Here is a 20,469-nt window from a genome sequence, read left to right on the forward strand (position 1 = left end):
AGGTCAGTTAAGTACTGGGGGTCGCAGGCATGGAGGGATTCGTAGGTGAGAAGGAGGATTTTGTATGTGATGCGGGACTTGACCGGAAGCCAGTGAAGGTCAATGAGGGTGGGGGTGATGTGCTGCCAGGTCTTGGCGTAGGTGAGAACCTGCAATAGTCCAGGCGGGAGTTGACGAAGGCGTGGACGAGGGTTTCGGCCACGGAGTCAGAGAGGGAAGGTCGGAGTCTGGCAATGTTTTTGAGGTGGAAGAAGGTAGATTTGGTGATGGATTTGATGTGTGACTGGAAGGAGAGGGTGGAGTCAAGGATGACGCCCAGGTTGCGGACTTCGGGAGATGGAGCAGCCGTCAACCTCAAGGATGAAGTCGCCAACCTTCCGGAGCAGCGCCTTGGGTGCCACAACCATGAGCTCTGTTTTCTTACTATTGAGTTTGAGAAGGTTTAATGTCATCCAGTTTTCTATTTTGTGCAGCCAGTTGACAAGGGACTGCATAGCAGTGGAAGTTGAGGCCGTGATGACGGAGGATCTGGCCGAGAGGAAGCACGTAGATGGTGAAGAAGAGGGGTCCAAGCACAGAGCCTTGAGGCACGCCTTGATTGAATGGGGCTGGGGGGGTACTCGAGCCATTGATGGTGACAAACTGTTCCCTGTTTGAGAAGTAAGATTGGAACCAGGAGAGGGCTGTGCCGGTGACACCTAGGAGGGCGGATAGGTGGTACTTGGTACTTGTATTTATTTATGCACAATAAGGATAAGTCAATGACAGTTACCATATATCTTATGTTCAGCAATCTCTCACATCAATAAATTCAGCTTAGTTGGCACAGTACAGAAAAATACAGAAACAAATATTTTATTTCAGTTAGGTCGAGTTCAACTATTGCACCTCAATTAACTAGCATGTACCGAATTCAAAATTAAATACAATTGTACCTCATAAAAAATCATAATAGAGATCCACCAGTAAAATATCACAAACAATTACAGCAGAGACATAGCAACATACATTAGGTAAGTGCTTGTGAGCCAGCCAACATAATCTGTAAGTCTAGTGTAGTGAAGAGGCGTGACCGGGTAACTCGAGTGCCAGGAGAAGACACAGAAGAAGGAAAGGAAAACACAAAAGACAATCAGTACACACACACACACACACACATGCAGGTGTGCAGGTAAGAAGGCAAAGCTGAGAGTCTTGTTGCTAAAGCATAGCTTTTTGGTGGAAAGTCAGATGATTGGGAAAGAAAAATTATGATTTGCACATTGTCAGAGCACTTGGGTTGCTGTGATGTGAAAAAACGATATGTTTACTGTTTCTGTTCCTGTTCCATGTTCCTGTTCTTTTTTTTTCTTTTAGACACGATAAAAGATCCTCTCTCTTCATGCCACTGCATTCACAAACACAATGACCAAGCTCACTCTACTGGCAGGTAAAGACATTTTTCAAAAACTGAAACTACTATTTCACACATCTGAATCTGAATCTAAAGTATCACAGAGACAAAGTAATCACATCATACCTACTGTATCAAAATACTGTATTACATGACATGTTGCCTTGAAATATATATATACAGTGGTTTAGAACAATGTTCTATATCTATTAGCAAAATCATATATTGCAATCTTCTCTTGTCCAAGGCTCTACCTCGCAGCTGGTATGCTACTTTACCAACTGGGCCCAGTACAGGCCTGGAACTGGAAAGTACATGCCAACTGATATTGACCCTTTCCTTTGCACCCACCTGATCTACGCCTTCTCCATCATCAATACCGCCAACGAGCTGACCACCTTTGAGTGGAATGATGAGACTCTATACAGATCCTTCAACGGACTGAAAGACAGGTTGGTATTTCATAGAAGGTTTTGATTTCATGGGAGGTTTTGCTGTTTGCTGACAATTGTGTTTGTGTTATCCAACAGAAACCCTAAACTTAAAACACTCTTGGCAGTTGGTGGATGGAACTTTGGCACCAAGCAGTAAGATTTACTTTTTAGTTTGTTTTATTTTACATGGATAACCAGCAGTGTACTGTTTTGTGTTCATAATTGATAGTGGGTGAATATTCAAAGGGTGGGCGGCGGGCCGAGATGCTTTCCCCATTCAGTAGTTAATGATAGATTTGCTCAAGTAGACAATTAAGATATAAGTTTATTCCATACAGCGCTGGGCGTCCTCTCAACACGGCAAGCAGGAGAGACACACACCGAATGACACTTTGCAGTGGGCTTATATCCTAGATTTCCGCTGACACAGGAAACAGTTTAAAGTTAGATGTGGCTTTCCCCTCTTTCCCATACCATAACGGTTTGTTCGTTCCGGTCAACAGTTACCTGACTCTCAGTCAGCTGACCGACTGTTCCCAAATATACTGACAACAGTTCCCATATAAGTCTCCATCCTGGGTCCATGCTGTTCTACCCTGCTGACCACTGGTAACCTATACTGGTCCCCACTAGCCGTGGTCTCTATATTTGGCTCAGGTCCAGTTACGGAGAAAAGCATGTTCAGTTTGTGCTGATACAGAGAGAGAGGTTGGCTCACTCTCAATAGTCAGATGTTACAACTTGCTGATAATCACTAATGATAAAGTATTTAGGGTTTACCCAAGCACAATGTAAAAACACATCCTATCAATAATATAACACTCTACCACTATCAGTAGCAAATGATCATTTCGTCTAATTCTCCTTAGGTTCACAGCGATGGTGTCGTCCCCAGCCAACAGACAGACGTTCATCCAGTCCTCTATCAGTTTCCTGCGGAAGCACGGCTTTGATGGGCTGGATCTGGACTGGGAGTACCCTGGAGCACGAGGGAGCCCCCCAGAGGACAAACAGAGATTCACACTGTTGTGCAAGGTCAGAGAACCGACATTTGAATAGAATAGACAAGAGTAGACGTTGTTAACATCAGAACTATCAACATCAACTGCTACCAAGCACTGGATCGTCTCCAGTTCAGCAAAAGATATCTAACAATCTGGCCAGGTCCAAACCAGTGAAACTCACAGATGTAAAGTACAGTCCTTTCTAGTACAATCCTTTCTAGGCCCAATCAAAAACTGTTCGAGCTATTGCCGTCAGGGAAACAGTACCGAAGCCTCTGGGCTAAAACCCAGAGGCTAACAAACAGCTATTTCCCCCAGGGTCTTGGAGATACACACTGGAAGAATACTAAAAACTGGTTGAGTAATTTACTACCGTACTGTATTGTAGTATATTGCATGTCATATCATCGTACTCTGCACAGCATCTTTTGCACTATTGAAGCCACTGTAAAATCCATCACTTTATTACTCTCTCAATGTGTACTTTTTTTACTTACTTATGTTACTTATTATTATTATTATTATTGTTGTTGTTGTTGTTGTTATTATGTTTTTTATTTATTTATCTGAATGCTGCAATGTTGAGGAGCCAAAGATGTTTACTCTTAGGTACTTAAGTAAGAACAGTAAGTACAGTAAGGTGTAATAAAAGTGATTATTTTGTGTAATAAACCTCTCTCTACTGTAGGAACTGCTGGAGGCCTATGAGGCTGAGGGCAAGACCACTGGCCGCCCCAGACTAATGCTCGCTGCAGCAGTGCCTGCTGGGAAAGGAAACATCGATAGTGGCTACGAAATTGCAGAGATAAGCAGGTAAAAAAAAAAAAACGATGTTGAGGAACCACCAAAGCCAAAGAATTGTACTCTTGTGTACTTGTACAGTAAGATGTAATAAAAGCAATTCTGATTCTGAAATACACATTTTCAAGTATTAATATTCTTAATGCAATACGTTTTATGACCCAGTAGCATAACATGCCTGCGTGACAGTGGACTTGCCTGCCATTTAAATCCCATTCCAAACCTGCCTGCCATTTTAGATACCTGGACTTCATTAGTGTGATGACATATGACTTCCATGGTGGCTGGGAGAGTGTCACAGGACACAACAGCCCATTGTACAGAGGGTCCCACGACACTGGCGAGCTCATCTACTTCAACACTGTGAGAAAACGGCTTCTGATTTGGATAAAATTGCACATTCTACATCATGCTGGTGGTCTGCATATCAAAAATGAGCTTCGCATATTTATGTAAATCTCTCTCTCTTTCTCTGTCTCTCTCTCTCTCTCTCTGTCTCCATCTTTCTGCCAGGACTATGCCATGAAGTACTGGCGAGACCAGGGCGCCCCTGTGGAGAAGCTGAGGATGGGCTTTGCTACATATGGGCGTGTGTTCCACCTAGCCTCTGAAGCTACTAGTGGGGTGGGAGCCCCTACCAGCGGTGCTGCCACCGCCGGCAACTACACCAGGGAGGCTGGCTTCTGGTCCTACTATGAGGTAAAACTTCAGGCAGACACCTAGGCCCACTATATCTTTAAAAGAAAGCTTAAAACGGGCTTAAAAACTGGCTTTTATCTTGGGTTTATCTGAACTTGCACTTTTACTCCTATTTCTTATCTCCTACCTCTTGTTTTATTGTATTGTTCTTTATTTACTATTGTTTTTATGTTCAGCACTTGGGGTTGCCTTCAATGCCTGACTTGTGCTATATAAATAAAGTTGTTTGATTGATTGATTCAGGCTTGTGACATACAGTACTTCATTTCATGACATTTGATCTGAACATGTTGCACATCTTGTTTCTAGATCTGCACGTTCCTCCAAGGAACCAGTGTCCAGTGGATTGATGATCAGAAGGTTCCCTATGCTACTAAAGCAAAGGAGTGGGTTGGATTTGACAACAAGGAGAGCTATGCAACAAAGGTATTTACACCTACCAGTATTGCTTAGAAGTAAGGGATATAGAATGCAGTGGATTCGGATCCTAGCAGCTTTTGTATAAAGGGATTAATTTCTGTTTGTATAGACTGAGGGATTAATTTGTCATGGGTATGAGTACTTCTCTTGTATATACCTACTGTACTACTTTACTGTATCATTTCATAACTGTACATATCCTATTTTGTCTACAGTATCATGTCCTTGCACAATATACATGTATATCTACGATAACATGTTTTTCACTATATCACTATTTACACTTCTGGTTAGACGCTAAACTGCATTTTGTTGTCTGGTACTTGTACTCTGCAATGACAATAAAGTTGAATCTAATCTAATCTACTGTTAGGTGTTGCAACTGTATCAAAGTCATCAGAAGACTCTACTGTCTCTCCGTCTCCATGTTTTCTCTCATCCTCTCACTCCCTCACTTCCTTTCCTAAGGTCCGTTATTTAAAAGACAACAAGTTTGGAGGAGCTTTCGTCTGGACTGTGGACCTGGACGATTTTGCCGGGCAGTTCTGTGGACTGGGCAACTACCCCCTGACCAGCCATCTTAAAAACCTCCTTGATATTGGTAAATAAATCACCTATCAATAATTCCTTTCATTATATATTTGACCAAATACACTAACAGCACCAATATCAAAGGAAATACTTAGTTTTACATATACAACCATCTTTTTGGGGCAATCTGGTTACTTATATTTATCCAGCATAAAATGTTTGTTTGTCCTACTGAAGTGCCACTCTCAATAAACTGAATACTTCTCTCCTCCAGACCTGCCACCTACAACCGCTCCAGAACCCAAGGTGGTGCCTGGTAAGGGTTTCTGTGCTTATATTTATCCAGCATAAAATGTTTGTTTGTCCTACTGAAGTGCCACTCTCAATGAACGGAATACTTCTGTCGTGGATATAATTGATTCTTAATAGATTTAGTAGAACTTACAAAGCACAAAGAGCTTAGATCAATTGTCTCCAAAGAGGCCTTTTATTAAGCCAAGTTACATGAGCGCAGAGAGAAATGAGCAGACCAATAAGCAAGAAGCAGCCAATGATGGGTGCGACTCATATTTATAGATTGTCCTTGGTCATGAGGTCACTATTCTTGGGAACCAATCATATTATACAAATCTGTGATTACACAAGTTATGGGCCCTGTCCATAGTCAGAATTATTCACTGCGCCACAGATCTTGGCCCATCCCTTACAGGAAGGAAATGGGCCTTCCTTGAGTGCTAGATTTCGCCACTACTGTAGAGAGACTTACATTTCTCAGTATAACATGATATAAAACCTCGACACTTCTCTCCTCCAGACCTGCCTCCTCTGCCACCTACACCCGCTCCAGAACGCAAGGTGGTGCCTGGTAAGTGTTTCTGTGCTGGCAGGCCTGGTGGGCTGTATGTGAAACCAGATGCACCTGGATCTTTCTACCAGTGTGCTGAAGGCAGAACCTTTGTCCAGAACTGCCCCGTTGGCTTAATCTTCCAAGACAGCTGTAAATGCTGCAACTGGCCCTAGAACTGGCCCACAAGTCTGTTACAACGTCTACTTATTAACAACATATTATATATTACATACAGCCCTCTGTATGTCTGTACATATATTGGATTGACAATAAAGCTGACTTTGACTTTGACTTTGACTTAACAACATGCTGGGGACTACAGCTGGAAATTAGCCATGTAGACTAAAGCTGCTCCATTTACTGCTTTACTGCTGTTAATTAATGAGGGCTATTCAAATAAACATGTGAATACCAAAGCATTTTTAATTGCAAAATGTTTCTGTTAGTGGTGCATTATCTGACAGAAGTGCAGGGGTGTGAATATTGTGGGCCATGACTGTACATACCCTGCTTAGTCCCCCTGCTCACTATCCTCCCCCACCCCATTTACATCACTTTGTATCACACTGTGGAATACATATTTCCAACATTTTATGTTGGATTGAAACTTTGATGAAGGCAGCTTCCTGCTGAAACATTGGTTTAATAAATAATTTGCATCAAAGCAAGAGTGTGTGGCTCTCATTCGATCTTTTACATTTCATGTAACCTACAGTAATAATAATAATAATATCTTGGTTTTATATAGAGCCTTTCATAAACCCAAGGACGCTTTACAGATTTTACAGACAGAAAGTCAGACAGAACAGAAAAAAAAAAAAAAACACAGTGACAAAACTAAACTAGGGGCCAAAGGCCTTGGTGAACAGATGAGTTTTGAGGGCTGATTTGAAGGTGTCCAGGGTAGGGGCATTGCGGATCACTGTGGGGAGAGACTTCCAAAGGGTGAGTGCTGCCACACTGAAGGCTCTGTCCCCAAAGGTCCGTAGGTTGGTGCGGGGGGTGGAAAGCAGACCCATGTCTGAAGACCGCAGGTTCCGAGATGGGGTATGTTGGTAGAGAAGGTCAGTTAAGTACTGGGGGTCGCAGGCATGGAGGGATTCGTAGGTGAGAAGGAGGATTTTGTATGTGATGCGGGACTTGACCGGAAGCCAGTGAAGGTCAATGAGGGTGGGGGTGATGTGCTGCCAGGGCTTGGCGTAGGTGAGAACCTGCAATAGTCCAGGCGGGAGGTGACGAAGGCGTGGACGAGGGTTTCGGCCACGGAGTCAGAGAGGGAAGGTCGGAGTCTGGCAATGTTTTTGAGGTGGAAGAAGGTAGATTTGGTGATGGATTTGATGTGTGACTGGAAGGAGAGGGTGGAGTCAAGGACGACGCCCAGGTTGCGGACTTCGGGAGATGGAGCAGCCGTCAACCTCAAGGATGAAGTCGCCAACCTTCCGGAGCAGCGCCTTGGGTGCCACAACCATGAGCTCTGTTTTCTTACTATTGAGTTTGAGAAGGTTTAATGTCATCCAGTTTTCTATTTTGTGCATCCAGTTGAAAGGGACTGCATAGCAGTGGAAGTTGAGGCCGTGATGACGGAGGATCTGGCCGAGAGGAAGCACGTAGATGGTGAAGAAGAGGGGTCCAAGCACAGAGCCTTGAGGCACGCCTTGATTGAATGGGGCTGGGGGGTACTCGAGCCATTGATGGTGACAAACTGTTCCCTGTTTGAGAAGTAAGATTGGAACCAGGAGAGGGCTGTGCCGGTGACACCTAGGAGGGCGGATAGGTGGTACTTGGTACTTGTATTTATTTATGCACAATAAGGATAAGTCAATGACAGTTACCATATATCTTATGTTCAGCAATCTCTCACATCAATAAATTCAGCTTAGTTGGCACAGTACAGAAAAATACAGAAACAAATATTTTATTTCAGTTAGGTCGAGTTCAACTATTGCACCTCAATTAACTAGCATGTACCGAATTAAAAATTAAATACAATTGTACCTCATAAAAAATCATCATAGAGATCCGCCAGTAAAATATCATAAACAATTACAGCAGAGACATAGCAACATACATTAGGTAAGTGCTTGTGAGCCAGCCAACATAATCTGTAAGTCCAGTGTAGTGAAGAGGCGTGACCGGGTAACTCGAGTGCCAGGAGAAGACACAGAAGAAGGAAAGGAAAACACAAAAGACAGTCAGTACACACACACATGCAGGTGTGCAGGTAAGAAGGCAAAGCTGAGAGTCGTGTTGCTAAAGCATAGCTTTTTGGTGGAAAGTCAGATGATTGGGAAAGAAAAATTATGATTTGCACATTGTCAGAGCACTTGGGTTGCTGTGATGTGAAAAAACGATATGTTTACTGTTTCTGTTCCTGTTTCATGTTCCTGTTCCTGTTCTTTTTTTTTCTTTTAGACACAATAAAAGATCCTCTCTCTTCCTGCCACTGCATTCACAAACACAATGACCAAGCTCACTCTACTGGCAGGTAAAGACATTTTTCAACAATTCCCTTGAAGAAAGTTGCATGTTTTGTTTTGTTTTGTTTGTGTGATATGCTGTTTGTTGAGCTCATTGAATCTGTACTTTTGAAGGTCTGTTCCTGGTCCTGTGCCATTTAGGTAAGATAACCCACTTCTCCAACGCTGAAAACAGTAGCATAGAATAGAGACATATCATACTGCACATATCTTAACTGTACACATCTTCACCGTTGTCTGTACATATCACGCTGTACATATGTCTGTCCATACTTTTTTGGCTTTTGCACTTTGGTGCAATCTGGTTAAATGCCGAACTGCGTTTCGTTGCCTTTGTACTTGTACTCTGTCAATGACAATTAAATTGAATCTGAATCTGAAGTATCACAGAGACAAAGTAATCACATCATACCTACGGTATCAAAATACTGTATTACATGACATGTTGCCTTGAAATATATATATACAGTGGTTTAGAACAATGTTCTATATCTATTAGCAAAATCATATATTGCAATCTTCTCTTGTCCAAGGCTCTACCTCGCAGCTGGTATGCTACTTTACCAACTGGGCCCAGTACAGGCCTGGAACTGGAAAGTACATGCCAACTGATATTGACCCTTTCCTTTGCACCCACCTGATCTACGCCTTCTCCATCATCAATACCGCCAACGAGCTGACCACCTTTGAGTGGAATGATGAGACTCTATACAGATCCTTCAACGGACTGAAAGACAGGTTGGTATTTCATAGAAGGTTTTGATTTCATGGGAGGTTTTGCTGTTTGCTGACAATTGTGTTTGTGTTATCCAACAGAAACCCTAAACTTAAAACACTCTTGGCAGTTGGTGGATGGAACTTTGGCACCAAGCAGTAAGATTTACTTTTTAGTTTGTTTTATTCTACATGGATAACCAGCAGTGTACTGTTTTGTGTTCATAATATAACACTCTACCCCTATCAGTAGCAAATGATCATTTAGTCTAATTCTCCTTAGGTTCACAGCGATGGTGTCGTCCCCAGCCAACAGACAGACGTTCATCCAGTCCTCTATCAGTTTCCTGCGGAAGCACGGCTTTGATGGGCTGGATCTGGACTGGGAGTACCCTGGAGCACGAGGGAGCCCCCCAGAGGACAAACAGAGATTCACACTGTTGTGCAAGGTCAGAGAACCGACATTTGAATAGAATAGACAAGAGTAAACGTTGTTAACATCAGAACTATCAACATCAACTGCTACCAAGCACTGGATCGTCTCCAGTTCAGCAAAATATATCTAACAATCTGGCCAGGTCCAAACCAGTGAAACTCACAGATGTAAAGTACAGTCCTTTCTAGTACAATCCTTTCTAGGCCCAATCAAAAACTGTTCGAGCTATTGCCGTCAGGGAAACAGTACCGAAGCCTCTGGGCTAAAACCCAGAGGCTAACAAACAGCTATTTCCCCCAGGCTCTTGGAGATACACACTGGAAGAATACTAAAAACTGGTTGAGTAATTTACTACCGTACTGTATTGTAGTATATTGCATGTCATATCATCGTACTCTGCACAGCATCTTTTGCACTATTGAAGCCACTGTAAAATCCATCACTTTATTACTCTCTCAATGTGTACTTTTTTTACTTACTTATGTTACTTATTATTATTATTATTATTATTATTATTATTGTTGTTGTTGTTGTTGTTGTTGTTATTATGTTTTTTATTTATTTATCTGAATGCTGCAATGTTGAGGAGCCAAAGCCAAAGATGTTTACTCTTAGGTACTTAAGTAAGAACAGTAAGTACAGTAAGGTGTAATAAAAGTGATTATTTTGTGTAATAAACCCCTCTCTCTACTGTAGGAGCTGCTGGAGGCCTATGAGGCTGAGGGCAAGACCACTGGCCGCCCCAGACTAATGCTCACTGCAGCAGTGCCTGCTGGGAAAGGAAACATCGATAGTGGCTACGAAATTGCAGAGATAAGCAGGTAAAAAAAAAAAACGATGTTGAGGAACCACCAAAGCCAAAGAATTGTACTCTTGTGTACTTGTACAGTAAGATGTAATAAAAGCAATTCTGATTCTGAAATACACATTTTCAAGTATTAATATTCTTAATGCAATACGTTTTATGACCCAGTAGCATAACATGCCTGCGTGACAGTGGACTTGCCTGCCATTTAAATCCCATTCCAAACCTGCCTGCCATTTTAGATACCTGGACTTCATTAGTGTGATGACATATGACTTCCATGGTGGCTGGGAGAGTGTCACAGGACACAACAGCCCATTGTACAGAGGGTCCCACGACACTGGCGAGCTCATCTACTTCAACACTGTGAGAAAACAGCTTCTGATTTGGATAAAATTGCACATTCTACGTCATGCGGGTGGTCTGCATATCAAAAATGAGCTTAGCATATTTATGTAAATCTCTCTCTCTTTCTCTCTGTCTCTCTCTCTCTCTCTCTCTCTGTCTCCATCTTTCTGCCAGGACTATGCCATGAAGTACTGGCGAGACCAGGGCGCCCCTGTGGAGAAGCTGAGGATGGGCTTTGCTACATATGGGCGTGTGTTCCACCTAGCCTCTGAAGCTAGTAGTGGGGTGGGAGCCCCTACCAGCGGTGCTGCCACCGCCGGCAAATACACCAGGGAGGCTGGCTTCTGGTCCTACTATGAGGTAAAACTTCAGGCAGACACCTAGGCCCACTATATCTTTAAAAGAAAGCTTAAAACGGGCTTAAAAACTGGCTTTTATCTTGGGTTTATCTGAACTTGCACTTTTACTCCTATTTCTTATCTCCTACCTCTTGTTTTATTGTATTGTTCTTTATTTACTATTGTTGTTATGTTCAGCACTTGGGGTTGCCTTCAATGCTGACTTGTGCTATATAAATAAAGTTGTTTGATTGATTGATTCAGGCTTGTGACATACAGTACTTCATTTCATGACATTTGATCTGAACATGTTGCACATCTTGTTTCTAGATCTGCACGTTCCTCCAAGGAACCAGTGTCCAGTGGATTGATGATCAGAAGGTTCCCTATGCTACTAAAGCAAAGGAGTGGGTTGGATTTGACAACAAGGAGAGCTATGCAACAAAGGTATTTACACCTACCAGTATTGCTTAGAAGTAAGGGATATAGAATGCAGTGGATTCGGATCCTAGCAGCTTTTGTATAAAGGGATTAATTTCTGTTTGTATAGACTGAGGGATTAATTTGTCATGGGTATGAGTACTTCTCTTGTATATACCTACTGTACTACTTTACTGTATCATTTCATAACTGTACATATCCTATTTTGTCTACAGTATCATGTCCTTGCACAATATACATGTATATCTACGATAACATGTTTTTCACTATATCACTATTTACACTTCTGGTTAGACGCTAAACTGCATTTTGTTGTCTGGTACTTGTACTCTGCAATGACAATAAAGTTGAATCTAATCTAATCTACTGTTAGGTGTTGCAACTGTATCAAAGTCATCAGAAGACTCTACTGTCTCTCCGTCTCCATGTTTTCTCTCATCCTCTCACTCCCTCACTTCCTTTCCTAAGGTCCGTTATTTAAAAGACAACAAGTTTGGAGGAGCTTTCGTCTGGACTGTGGACCTGGACGATTTTGCCGGGCAGTTCTGTGGACTGGGCAACTACCCCCTGACCAGCCATCTTAAAAACCTCCTTGATATTGGTAAATAAATCACCTATCAATAATTCCTTTCATTATATATTTGACCAAAAACACTAACAGCACCAATATCAAAGGAAATACTTAGTTTTACATATACAACCATCTTTTTGGGGCAATCTGGTTACTTATATTTATCCAGCATAAAATGTTTGTTTGTCCTACCGAAGTGCCACTCTCAATAAACTGAATACTTCTCTCCTCCAGACCTGCCTCCTCTGCCTCCTCTGCCTCCTACAACCGCTCCAGAACCCACGGTGGTGCCTGGTAAGTGTTTCTGTGCTGGCAGGCCTGGTGGGCTGGAAAGGAAATACTTAGTTTTACATATACAACCATATTTTTTGAGCAATCTGGTTACTTATATTTATCCAGCATAAAATGTTTGTGTTTGTCCTACCGAAGTGCCACTCTCAATAAACTGAATACTTCTCTCCTCCAGACCTGCCACCTACAACCGCTCCAGAACCCAAGGTGGTGCCTGGTAAGGGTTTCTGTGCTTATATTTATCCAGCATAAAATGTTTGTTTGTCCTACTGAAGTGCCACTCTCAATAAACTGAATACTTCTCTCCTTCAGACCTGCCTCCTCTGCCACCTACAACCGCTCCAGAACCAGAGGCACTGACTTCAAGCAAGGTGGTGCCTGGTAAGGGTTTCTGTGCTGGCAGGCCTGGTGGGCTGGAAAGGAAATACTTAGTTTTACATATACAACCATATTTTTTGAGCAATCTGGTTACTTATATTTATCCAGCATAAAATGTTTGTGTTTGTCCTACCGAAGTGCCACTCTCAATAAACTGAATACTTCTCTCCTCCAGACCTGCCTCCTCTGCCTCCTACAACCGCTCCAGAACCCACGGTGGTGCCTGGTAAGGGTTTCTGTGCTGGCAGACCCAGTGGGCTGTATGTGAAACCAGATGCACCTGGATCTTTCTACCAGTGTGCTGAAGGCAGAACCTTTGTCCAGAACTGCCCCGTTGGCTTAGTCTTCCAAGACAGCTGTAAATGCTGCAACTGGCCCTAGAACTGGCCCACAAGTCTGTTACAACGTCTACTTATTAACAACATATTAACAACTTGCTGGGGACTACAGGTGGAAATTAGCCATGTAGACTAAAGCTGCTCCATTTACTGCTTTACTGCTGTTAATTAATGAGGGCTATCCACATAAACATGTGAATACCAAAGCATTTGTAATTGCAACATTTTTCTGTTAGTGGTGCATTATCTGACAGAAGTGCAGGGGTGTGAATATTGTGGGCCATGACTGTACATACCCTGCTTAGTCCCCCTGCTCACTATCCTCCCCCACCCCATTTACATCACTTTGTATCACACTGTGGAATACATATTTCCAACATTTTATGTTGGATTGAAACTTTGATGAAGGCAGCTTCCTGCTGAAACATTGGTTTAATAAATAATTTGCATCAAAGCAAGAGTGTGTGGCTCTCATTCGATCTTTTACATTTCATGTAACCTACAGTAATAATAATAATAATAATATCTTGGTTTTATATAGAGCCTTTCATAAACCCAAGGACGCTTTACAGATTTTACAGACAGAAAGTCAGACAGAACAGAAAAAGAAAAAAAAAACACAGAGACAGTGACAAAACTAAACTAAGGGCCAAAGGCCTTGGTGAACAGATGAGTTTTGAGGGCTGATTTGAAGGTGTCCAGGGTAGGGGCATTGCGGATCACTGTGGGGAGAGACTTCCAAAGGGTGAGTGCTGCCACACTGAAGGCTCTGTCCCCAAAGGTCCATAGGTTGGTGCGGGGGGTGGAAAGCAGACCCATGTCTGAAGACCGCAGGTTCCGAGATGGGGTATGTTGGTAGAGAAGGTCAGTTAAGTACTGGGGGTCGCAGGCATGGAGGGATTCGTAGGTGAGAAGGAGGATTTTGTATGTGATGCGGGACTTGACCGGAAGCCAGTGAAGGTCAATGAGGGTGGGGGTGATGTGCTGCCAGGGCTTGGCGTAGGTGAGAACCTGCAATAGTCCAGGCGGGAGGTGACGAAGGCGTGGACGAGGGTTTCGGACACGGAGTCAGAGAGGGAAGGTCGGAGTCTGGCAATGTTTTTGAGGTGGAAGAAGGTAGATTTGGTGATGGATTTGATGTGTGACTGGAAGGAGAGGGTGGAGTCAAGGACGACGCCCAGGTTGCGGACTTCGGGAGATGGAGCAGCCGTCAACCTCAAGGATGAAGTCGCCAACCTTCCGGAGCAGCGCCTTGGGTGCCACAACCATGAGCTCTGTTTTCTTACTATTGAGTTTGAGAAGGTTTAATGTCATCCAGTTTTCTATTTTGTGCAGCCAGTTGACAAGGGACTGCATAGCAGTGGAAGTTGAGGCCGTGATGACGGAGGATCTGGCCGAGAGGAAGCACGTAGATGGTGAAGAAGAGGGGTCCAAGCACAGAGCCTTGAGGCACGCCTTGATTGAATGGGGCTGGGGGGTACTCGAGCCATTGATGGTGACAAACTGTTCCCTGTTTGAGAAGTAAGATTGGAACCAGGAGAGGGCTGTGCCGGTGACACCTAGGAGGGCGGATAGGTGGTACTTGGTACTTGTATTTATTTATGCACAATAAGGATAAGTCAATGACAGTTACCATATATCTTATGTTCAGCAATCTCTCACATCAATACATTCAGCTTAGTTGGCACAGTACAGAAAAATACAGAAATAAATATTTTATTTCAGTTAGGTCGAGTTCAACTATTGCACCTCAATTAACTAGCATGTACCGAATTCAAAATTAAATACAATTGTACCTCATAAAAAATCATAATAGAGATCCACCAGTAAAATATCACAAACAATTACAGCAGAAACATAGCAACATACATTAGGTAAGTGCTTGTGAGCCAGCCAACATCATCTGTAAGTCTAGTGTAGTGAAGAGGCGTGACCGGGTAACTCGAGTGCCAGGAGAAGACACAGAAGAAGGAAAGGAAAACACAAAAGACAATCAGTACACACACACACACATGCAGGTGTGCAGGTAAGAAGGCAAAGCTGAGAGTCTTGTTGCTAAAGCATAGCTTTTTGGTGGAAAGTCAGATGATTGGGAAAGAAAAATTATGATTTGCACATTGTCAGAGCACTTGGGTTGCTGTGATGTGAAAAAACGATATGTTTACTGTTTCTGTTCCTGTTCCATGTTCCTGTTCTTTTTTTTTCTTTTAGACACGATAAAAGATCCTCTCTCTTCCTGCCACTGCATTCACAAACACAATGACCAAGCTCACTCTACTGGCAGGTAAAGACATTTTTCAAAAACTGAAACTACTATTTCACACATCTGAATCTGAATCTGAAGTATCACAGAGACAAAGTAATCACATCATACCTACTGTATCAAAATACTGTATTACATGACATGTTGCCTTGAAATATATATATACAGTGGTTTAGAACAATGTTCTATATCTATTAGCAAAATCATATATTGCAATCTTCTCTTGTCCAAGGCTCTACCTCGCAGCTGGTATGCTACTTTACCAACTGGGCCCAGTACAGGCCTGGAACTGGAAAGTACATGCCAACTGATATTGACCCTTTCCTTTGCACCCACCTGATCTACGCCTTCTCCATCATCAATACCGCCAACGAGCTGACCACCTTTGAGTGGAATGATGAGACTCTATACAGATCCTTCAACGGACTGAAAGACAGGTTGGTATTTCATAGAAGGTTTTGATTTCATGGGAGGTTTTGCTGTTTGCTGACAATTGTGTTTGTGTTATCCAACAGAAACCCTAAACTTAAAACACTCTTGGCAGTTGGTGGATGGAACTTTGGCACCAAGCAGTAAGATTTACTTTTTAGTTTGTTTTATTCTACATGGATAACCAGCAGTGTACTGTTTTGTGTTCATAATATAACACTCTACCACTATCAGTAGCAAATGATCATTTCGTCTAATTCTCCTTAGGTTCACAGCGATGGTGTCGTCCCCAGCCAACAGACAGACGTTCATCCAGTCCTCTATCAGTTTCCTGCGGAAGCACGGCTTTGATGGGCTGGATCTGGACTGGGAGTACCCTGGAGCACGAGGGAGCCCCCCAGAGGACAAACAGAGATTCACACTGTTGTGCAAGGTCAGAGAACCGACATTTGAATAGAATAGACAAGAGTAGACGTTGTTAACATCAGAACTATCAACATCAACTGCTACCAAGCACTGGATCGTCTCCAGTTCAGCAAAAGATATCTAACAATCTGGCCAGGTCCAAACCAGTGAAACTCACAGATGTAAAGTACAGTCCTTTCTAGTACAATCCTTTCTAGGCCCAATCAAAAACTGTTCGAGCTATTGCCTTCAGGGAAACAGTACCGAAGCCTCTGGGCTAAAACCCAGAGGCTAACAAACAGCTATTTCCCCCAGGCTCTTGGAGATACACACTGGAAGAATACTAAAAACTGGTTGAGTAATTTACTACCGTACTGTATTGTAGTATATTGCATGTCATATCATCGTACTCTGCACAGCATCTTTTGCACTATTGAAGCCACTGTAAAATCCATCACTTTATTACTCTCTCAATGTGTACTTTTTTTACTTACTTATGTTACTTATTATTATTATTATTGTTGTTGTTGTTGTTGTTGTTGTTATTATGTTTTTTATTTATTTATCTGAATGCTGCAATGTTGAGGAGCCAAAGCCAAAGATGTTTACTCTTAGGTACTTAAGTAAGAACAGTAAGTACAGTAAGGTGTAATAAAAGTGATTATTTTGTGTAATAAACCTCTCTCTACTGTAGGAGCTGCTGGAGGCCTATGAGGCTGAGGGCAAGACCACTGGCCGCCCCAGACTAATGCTCACTGCAGCAGTGGCTGCTGGGAAAGGAAACATCGATAGTGGCTACGAAATTGCAGAGATAAGCAGGTAAAAAAAAAAAACGATGTTGAGGAACCACCAAAGCCAAAGAATTGTACTCTTGTGTACTTGTACAGTAAGATGTAATAAAAGCAATTCTGATTCTGAAATACATTTTCAAGTATTAATATTCTTAATGCAATACGTTTTATGACCCAGTAGCATAACATGCCTGCGTGACAGTGGACTTGCCTGCCATTTAAATCCCATTCCAAACCTGCCTGCCATTTTAGATACCTGGACTTCATTAGTGTGATGACATATGACTTCCATGGTGGCTGGGAGAGTGTCACAGGACACAACAGCCCATTGTACAGAGGGTCCCACGACACTGGCGAGCTCATCTACTTCAACACTGAGAAAACGGCTTCTGATTTGGATAAAATTGCACATTCTACGTCATGCGGGTGGTCTGCATATCAAAAATGAGCTTAGCATATTTATGTAAATCTCTCTCTCTTTCTCTCTGTCTCTCTCTCTCTCTGTCTCCATCTTTCTGCCAGGACTATGCCATGAAGTACTGGCGAGACCAGGGCGCCCCTGTGGAGAAGCTGAGGATGGGCTTTGCTACATATGGGCGTGTGTTCCACCTAGCCTCTGAAGCTACTAGTGGGGTGTGAGCCCCTACCAGCGGTGCTGCCACCCCTGGCAAATACACCAGGGAGGCTGGCTTCTGGTCCTACTATGAGGTAAAACTTCAGGCAGACACCTAGGCCCACTCGAGGGTGGCAGAGTGTGGATATCTTTAAAAGAAAGCTTAAAACAGGCTTTTATCTTGGGTTTATCTGAACTTGCACTTTTACTCCTATTTCTTATCTCCTACCTCTTGTTTTATTGTATTGTTCTTTATTTACTATTGTTTTTATGTTCAGCACTTGGGGTTGCCTTCAATGCCTGACTTGTGCTATATAAATAACGTTTGTTTGATTGATTGATTCAGGCTTGTGACATACACAGGGTATATACAGGAATCTTGAGGTTAATTTCAATACCTTTCTAAGACTTTTTAAAGACCTTGTCAATATTTTTCCAGATCTCACCGCCACTTCGAGCTGTAACCGTTTACATCAGTGACACCTTTAACAACATGAGCTACAACATAATTTCCGGTTCATCTTTGTTTTTTAATAAAACTAATAAATTCACGAACTTTTACTAAAGGTTTTTAGGACTCAAACTCTTTGGACAGAGTCTAATTCAGAAAAATACCTACAAAATTCAAGACCTCATAAAATCGTGATAAGACTTTTTAATACTTATTAAGGGTCTTGATTTTCCCAAAATGATCCATCAAATCCATCAAATGCTCAAAGGCTATCCTGGTCATCAATCAACATTTTTCATGTGAAACTTTGGTGACAGCCTATAAGGCAGGGGTCGGCAATTAGGTTTGGCCTCGGGCCAATTTTTTTTTGAGCCACTAGATGGCGGGCCCGAACGTTTTTTTTTTTTTTCTTTTTTTTCTTTCCCCTAACACCAGGGGAGCCACCCCTCCTAAATTTCGTTGTTTGGTACCTGTACTGTAGCAATGACAATAAAGACCATTCATTCCATTCATTCATTCATTCATAAGTAATTGATTGTTAAAAAATGTGACACGTTCTAATGCTTTGACTTTTCTTTCGAAAAATGTACACATCGCTAGTCAACTAACACAGCTTGTTTTGTGAGCCTGCTAACAATGTAAAGTAGTGTTGTAGTTAACTAGGTAACAATGTAAAGTAGTGTTGTAGTTAACTAGATAACAATGTAAAGTAGTGTTGTAGTTAACTAGGTAACAATGTAAAGTAGTGTTGTAGTTAACTAGGTAACAATGTAAAGTAGTGTTCTAGTTAACTAGGTAACAATGTAAAGTAGTGTTCTAGTTAACTAGGTAACAATGTAAAGTAGTGTTGTAGTTAACTAGGTAACAATGTAAAGTAGTGTTGTAGTTAACTAGGTAACAATGTAAAGTAGTGTTGTAGTTAACTAGGTAACAATGTAAAGTAGTGTTGTAGTTAACTAGGTAACAATGTAAAGTAGTGTTGTAGCTAACTAGGTAGCAGTCCAATCCATTACATTGCAGTATTTTGGCTTGACTAGCAAGTTTGTGTTGTGATTCTCAACAACGTTGAAACGTAGTTTCACCCTTTTCCATAGTTTTGAATAATAAATGTGTGGACTGACGATGTAGCGCAGCCTAGCTTATTCTAATAATTATTTAACATACTTTCATTCTGAATGATTCCCCCCTCCTCCCAGACAAGGTCACATTATTATTGGATTGGTTGTTTGCCTGCCGGGTGAAGTTAGCTAAACATTTAACCTGCTAACTAGCAAGAGAAACATCATGTCACTCTCCAAAGGTGTAAAGAGGAAAGTTGACGGTGAAAACAGGGCATTTAAAGAGGAATGGACAGCGAACTATAATGTTCATCCTACCTGGTTTCATCAACGCAAAGCCGTTGTGAGACTCACATCTTCCGTGCTCACAATGTTCCCTTTCTATACATGCGAGTCGTCCTTTTCCTCAATGAATGTGATAAAGACGCACGAGAGGAATCGATTGATGCAAAAAAAAACTTGAGAACTGCCTGCGGATTAAAGTGACGTCCATATAACCAGATATCAAGCAAATACTGACCGATGGGAGATGCCACTTTTCACATTAAGTGAGTACCAAGCCTGTCGTTATTGTATTTAATAACCTAATTGTATTTTTTATATTTTGAATGAATGGCTCATTGTAATTATTATCCCTAATAGCGTGTTTGCTCTGTCGTTTCAGGAGCATAGGCCTATGCACCACCACCCCTTGCATAAGCGGATTACTTTTCTTTCTTTTCTTTTTTTCACCGATTTTGTTGTCAATGTTTTTCAGAATATTAAACTGAATTTGCTTTGTTACTGTTCATATGTGTGTTGCAGTCACATATACGTAAACATTACGTTTGAATTATTCACTGAGCTGGTGTTATTTTTTTCAAACCACACACGGCTATTTCAGCACTACACGTTGTCCACCTACTTATGATTCACTATGAGGGGTTCAGCGTCAGTGCGCTTCGGTGCACCCCGCTGCCTGATTGTCTGTCCCTGTGTCATTCACTCTCAACATAGATAAAAGTACAATAAGCATTATTCAGGTGGAGGTAGATTCTCTATTCGGACATTATAGGCGCTATATGTGGGACTGTCGGTCCGATATTGTAAAAAAAAAAAAAAAAAAAAAAAAAAGTGGATTCTCAAAATATTCTGCTGGGCCAAATATTATTGGTGATGGGCCAGCAATGGCCCGCGGGCCGCCTATTGCCGAC

At 42.1% G+C, this 20,469-nt stretch overlaps 2 protein-coding genes and 1 pseudogene across 3 annotated transcripts; all 3 read left to right on the top strand.

The window, feature by feature from the left end:
- Window positions 1–516: 516 nt before the first annotated feature.
- Window positions 517–7,853, top strand: LOC308160325 (chitinase-3-like protein 1; the record flags this gene model as incomplete). Its single annotated transcript, XM_080534242.1, has 11 exons — window positions 517–553; window positions 1,641–1,845; window positions 1,924–1,980; window positions 2,697–2,862; window positions 3,520–3,644; window positions 3,872–3,995; window positions 4,146–4,331; window positions 4,641–4,757; window positions 5,220–5,352; window positions 6,097–6,147; window positions 7,669–7,853. The coding sequence occupies 11 exons, from the start codon at window positions 517–519 to the stop codon at window positions 7,851–7,853; spliced, it is 1,386 nt and encodes a 461-aa protein (XP_080390368.1).
- Window positions 7,854–8,599: 746 nt separating this feature from the next.
- LOC308160101 (acidic mammalian chitinase-like) lies at window positions 8,600–13,581 on the top strand. The gene is made up of 14 exons (XM_080533974.1): window positions 8,600–8,614; window positions 8,721–8,747; window positions 9,140–9,344; window positions 9,423–9,479; window positions 9,604–9,769; window positions 10,453–10,577; window positions 10,804–10,927; window positions 11,084–11,269; window positions 11,578–11,694; window positions 12,157–12,289; window positions 12,494–12,553; window positions 12,726–12,767; window positions 12,863–12,931; window positions 13,104–13,581. The coding sequence occupies exons 3-14, from the start codon at window positions 9,208–9,210 to the stop codon at window positions 13,307–13,309; spliced, it is 1,422 nt and encodes a 473-aa protein (XP_080390100.1). The 5' UTR covers window positions 8,600–8,614; window positions 8,721–8,747; window positions 9,140–9,207; the 3' UTR covers window positions 13,310–13,581.
- A 1,063-nt stretch (window positions 13,582–14,644) lies between these two features.
- Window positions 14,645–17,886, top strand: LOC308160326 (acidic mammalian chitinase-like; annotated as a pseudogene). The gene is made up of 7 exons: window positions 14,645–14,681; window positions 15,762–15,966; window positions 16,045–16,101; window positions 16,226–16,391; window positions 17,058–17,182; window positions 17,407–17,539; window positions 17,677–17,886. The product of its transcript is annotated as an acidic mammalian chitinase-like (transcript).
- The last annotated feature ends 2,583 nt before the right edge of the window (window positions 17,887–20,469 follow it).

The sequence above is a fragment of the Nansenia antarctica genome (genome assembly GCF_963989245.1).
Source record: "Nansenia antarctica genome assembly, chromosome: 6".
Lineage (NCBI taxonomy): Eukaryota > Metazoa > Chordata > Actinopteri > Argentiniformes > Microstomatidae > Nansenia > Nansenia antarctica.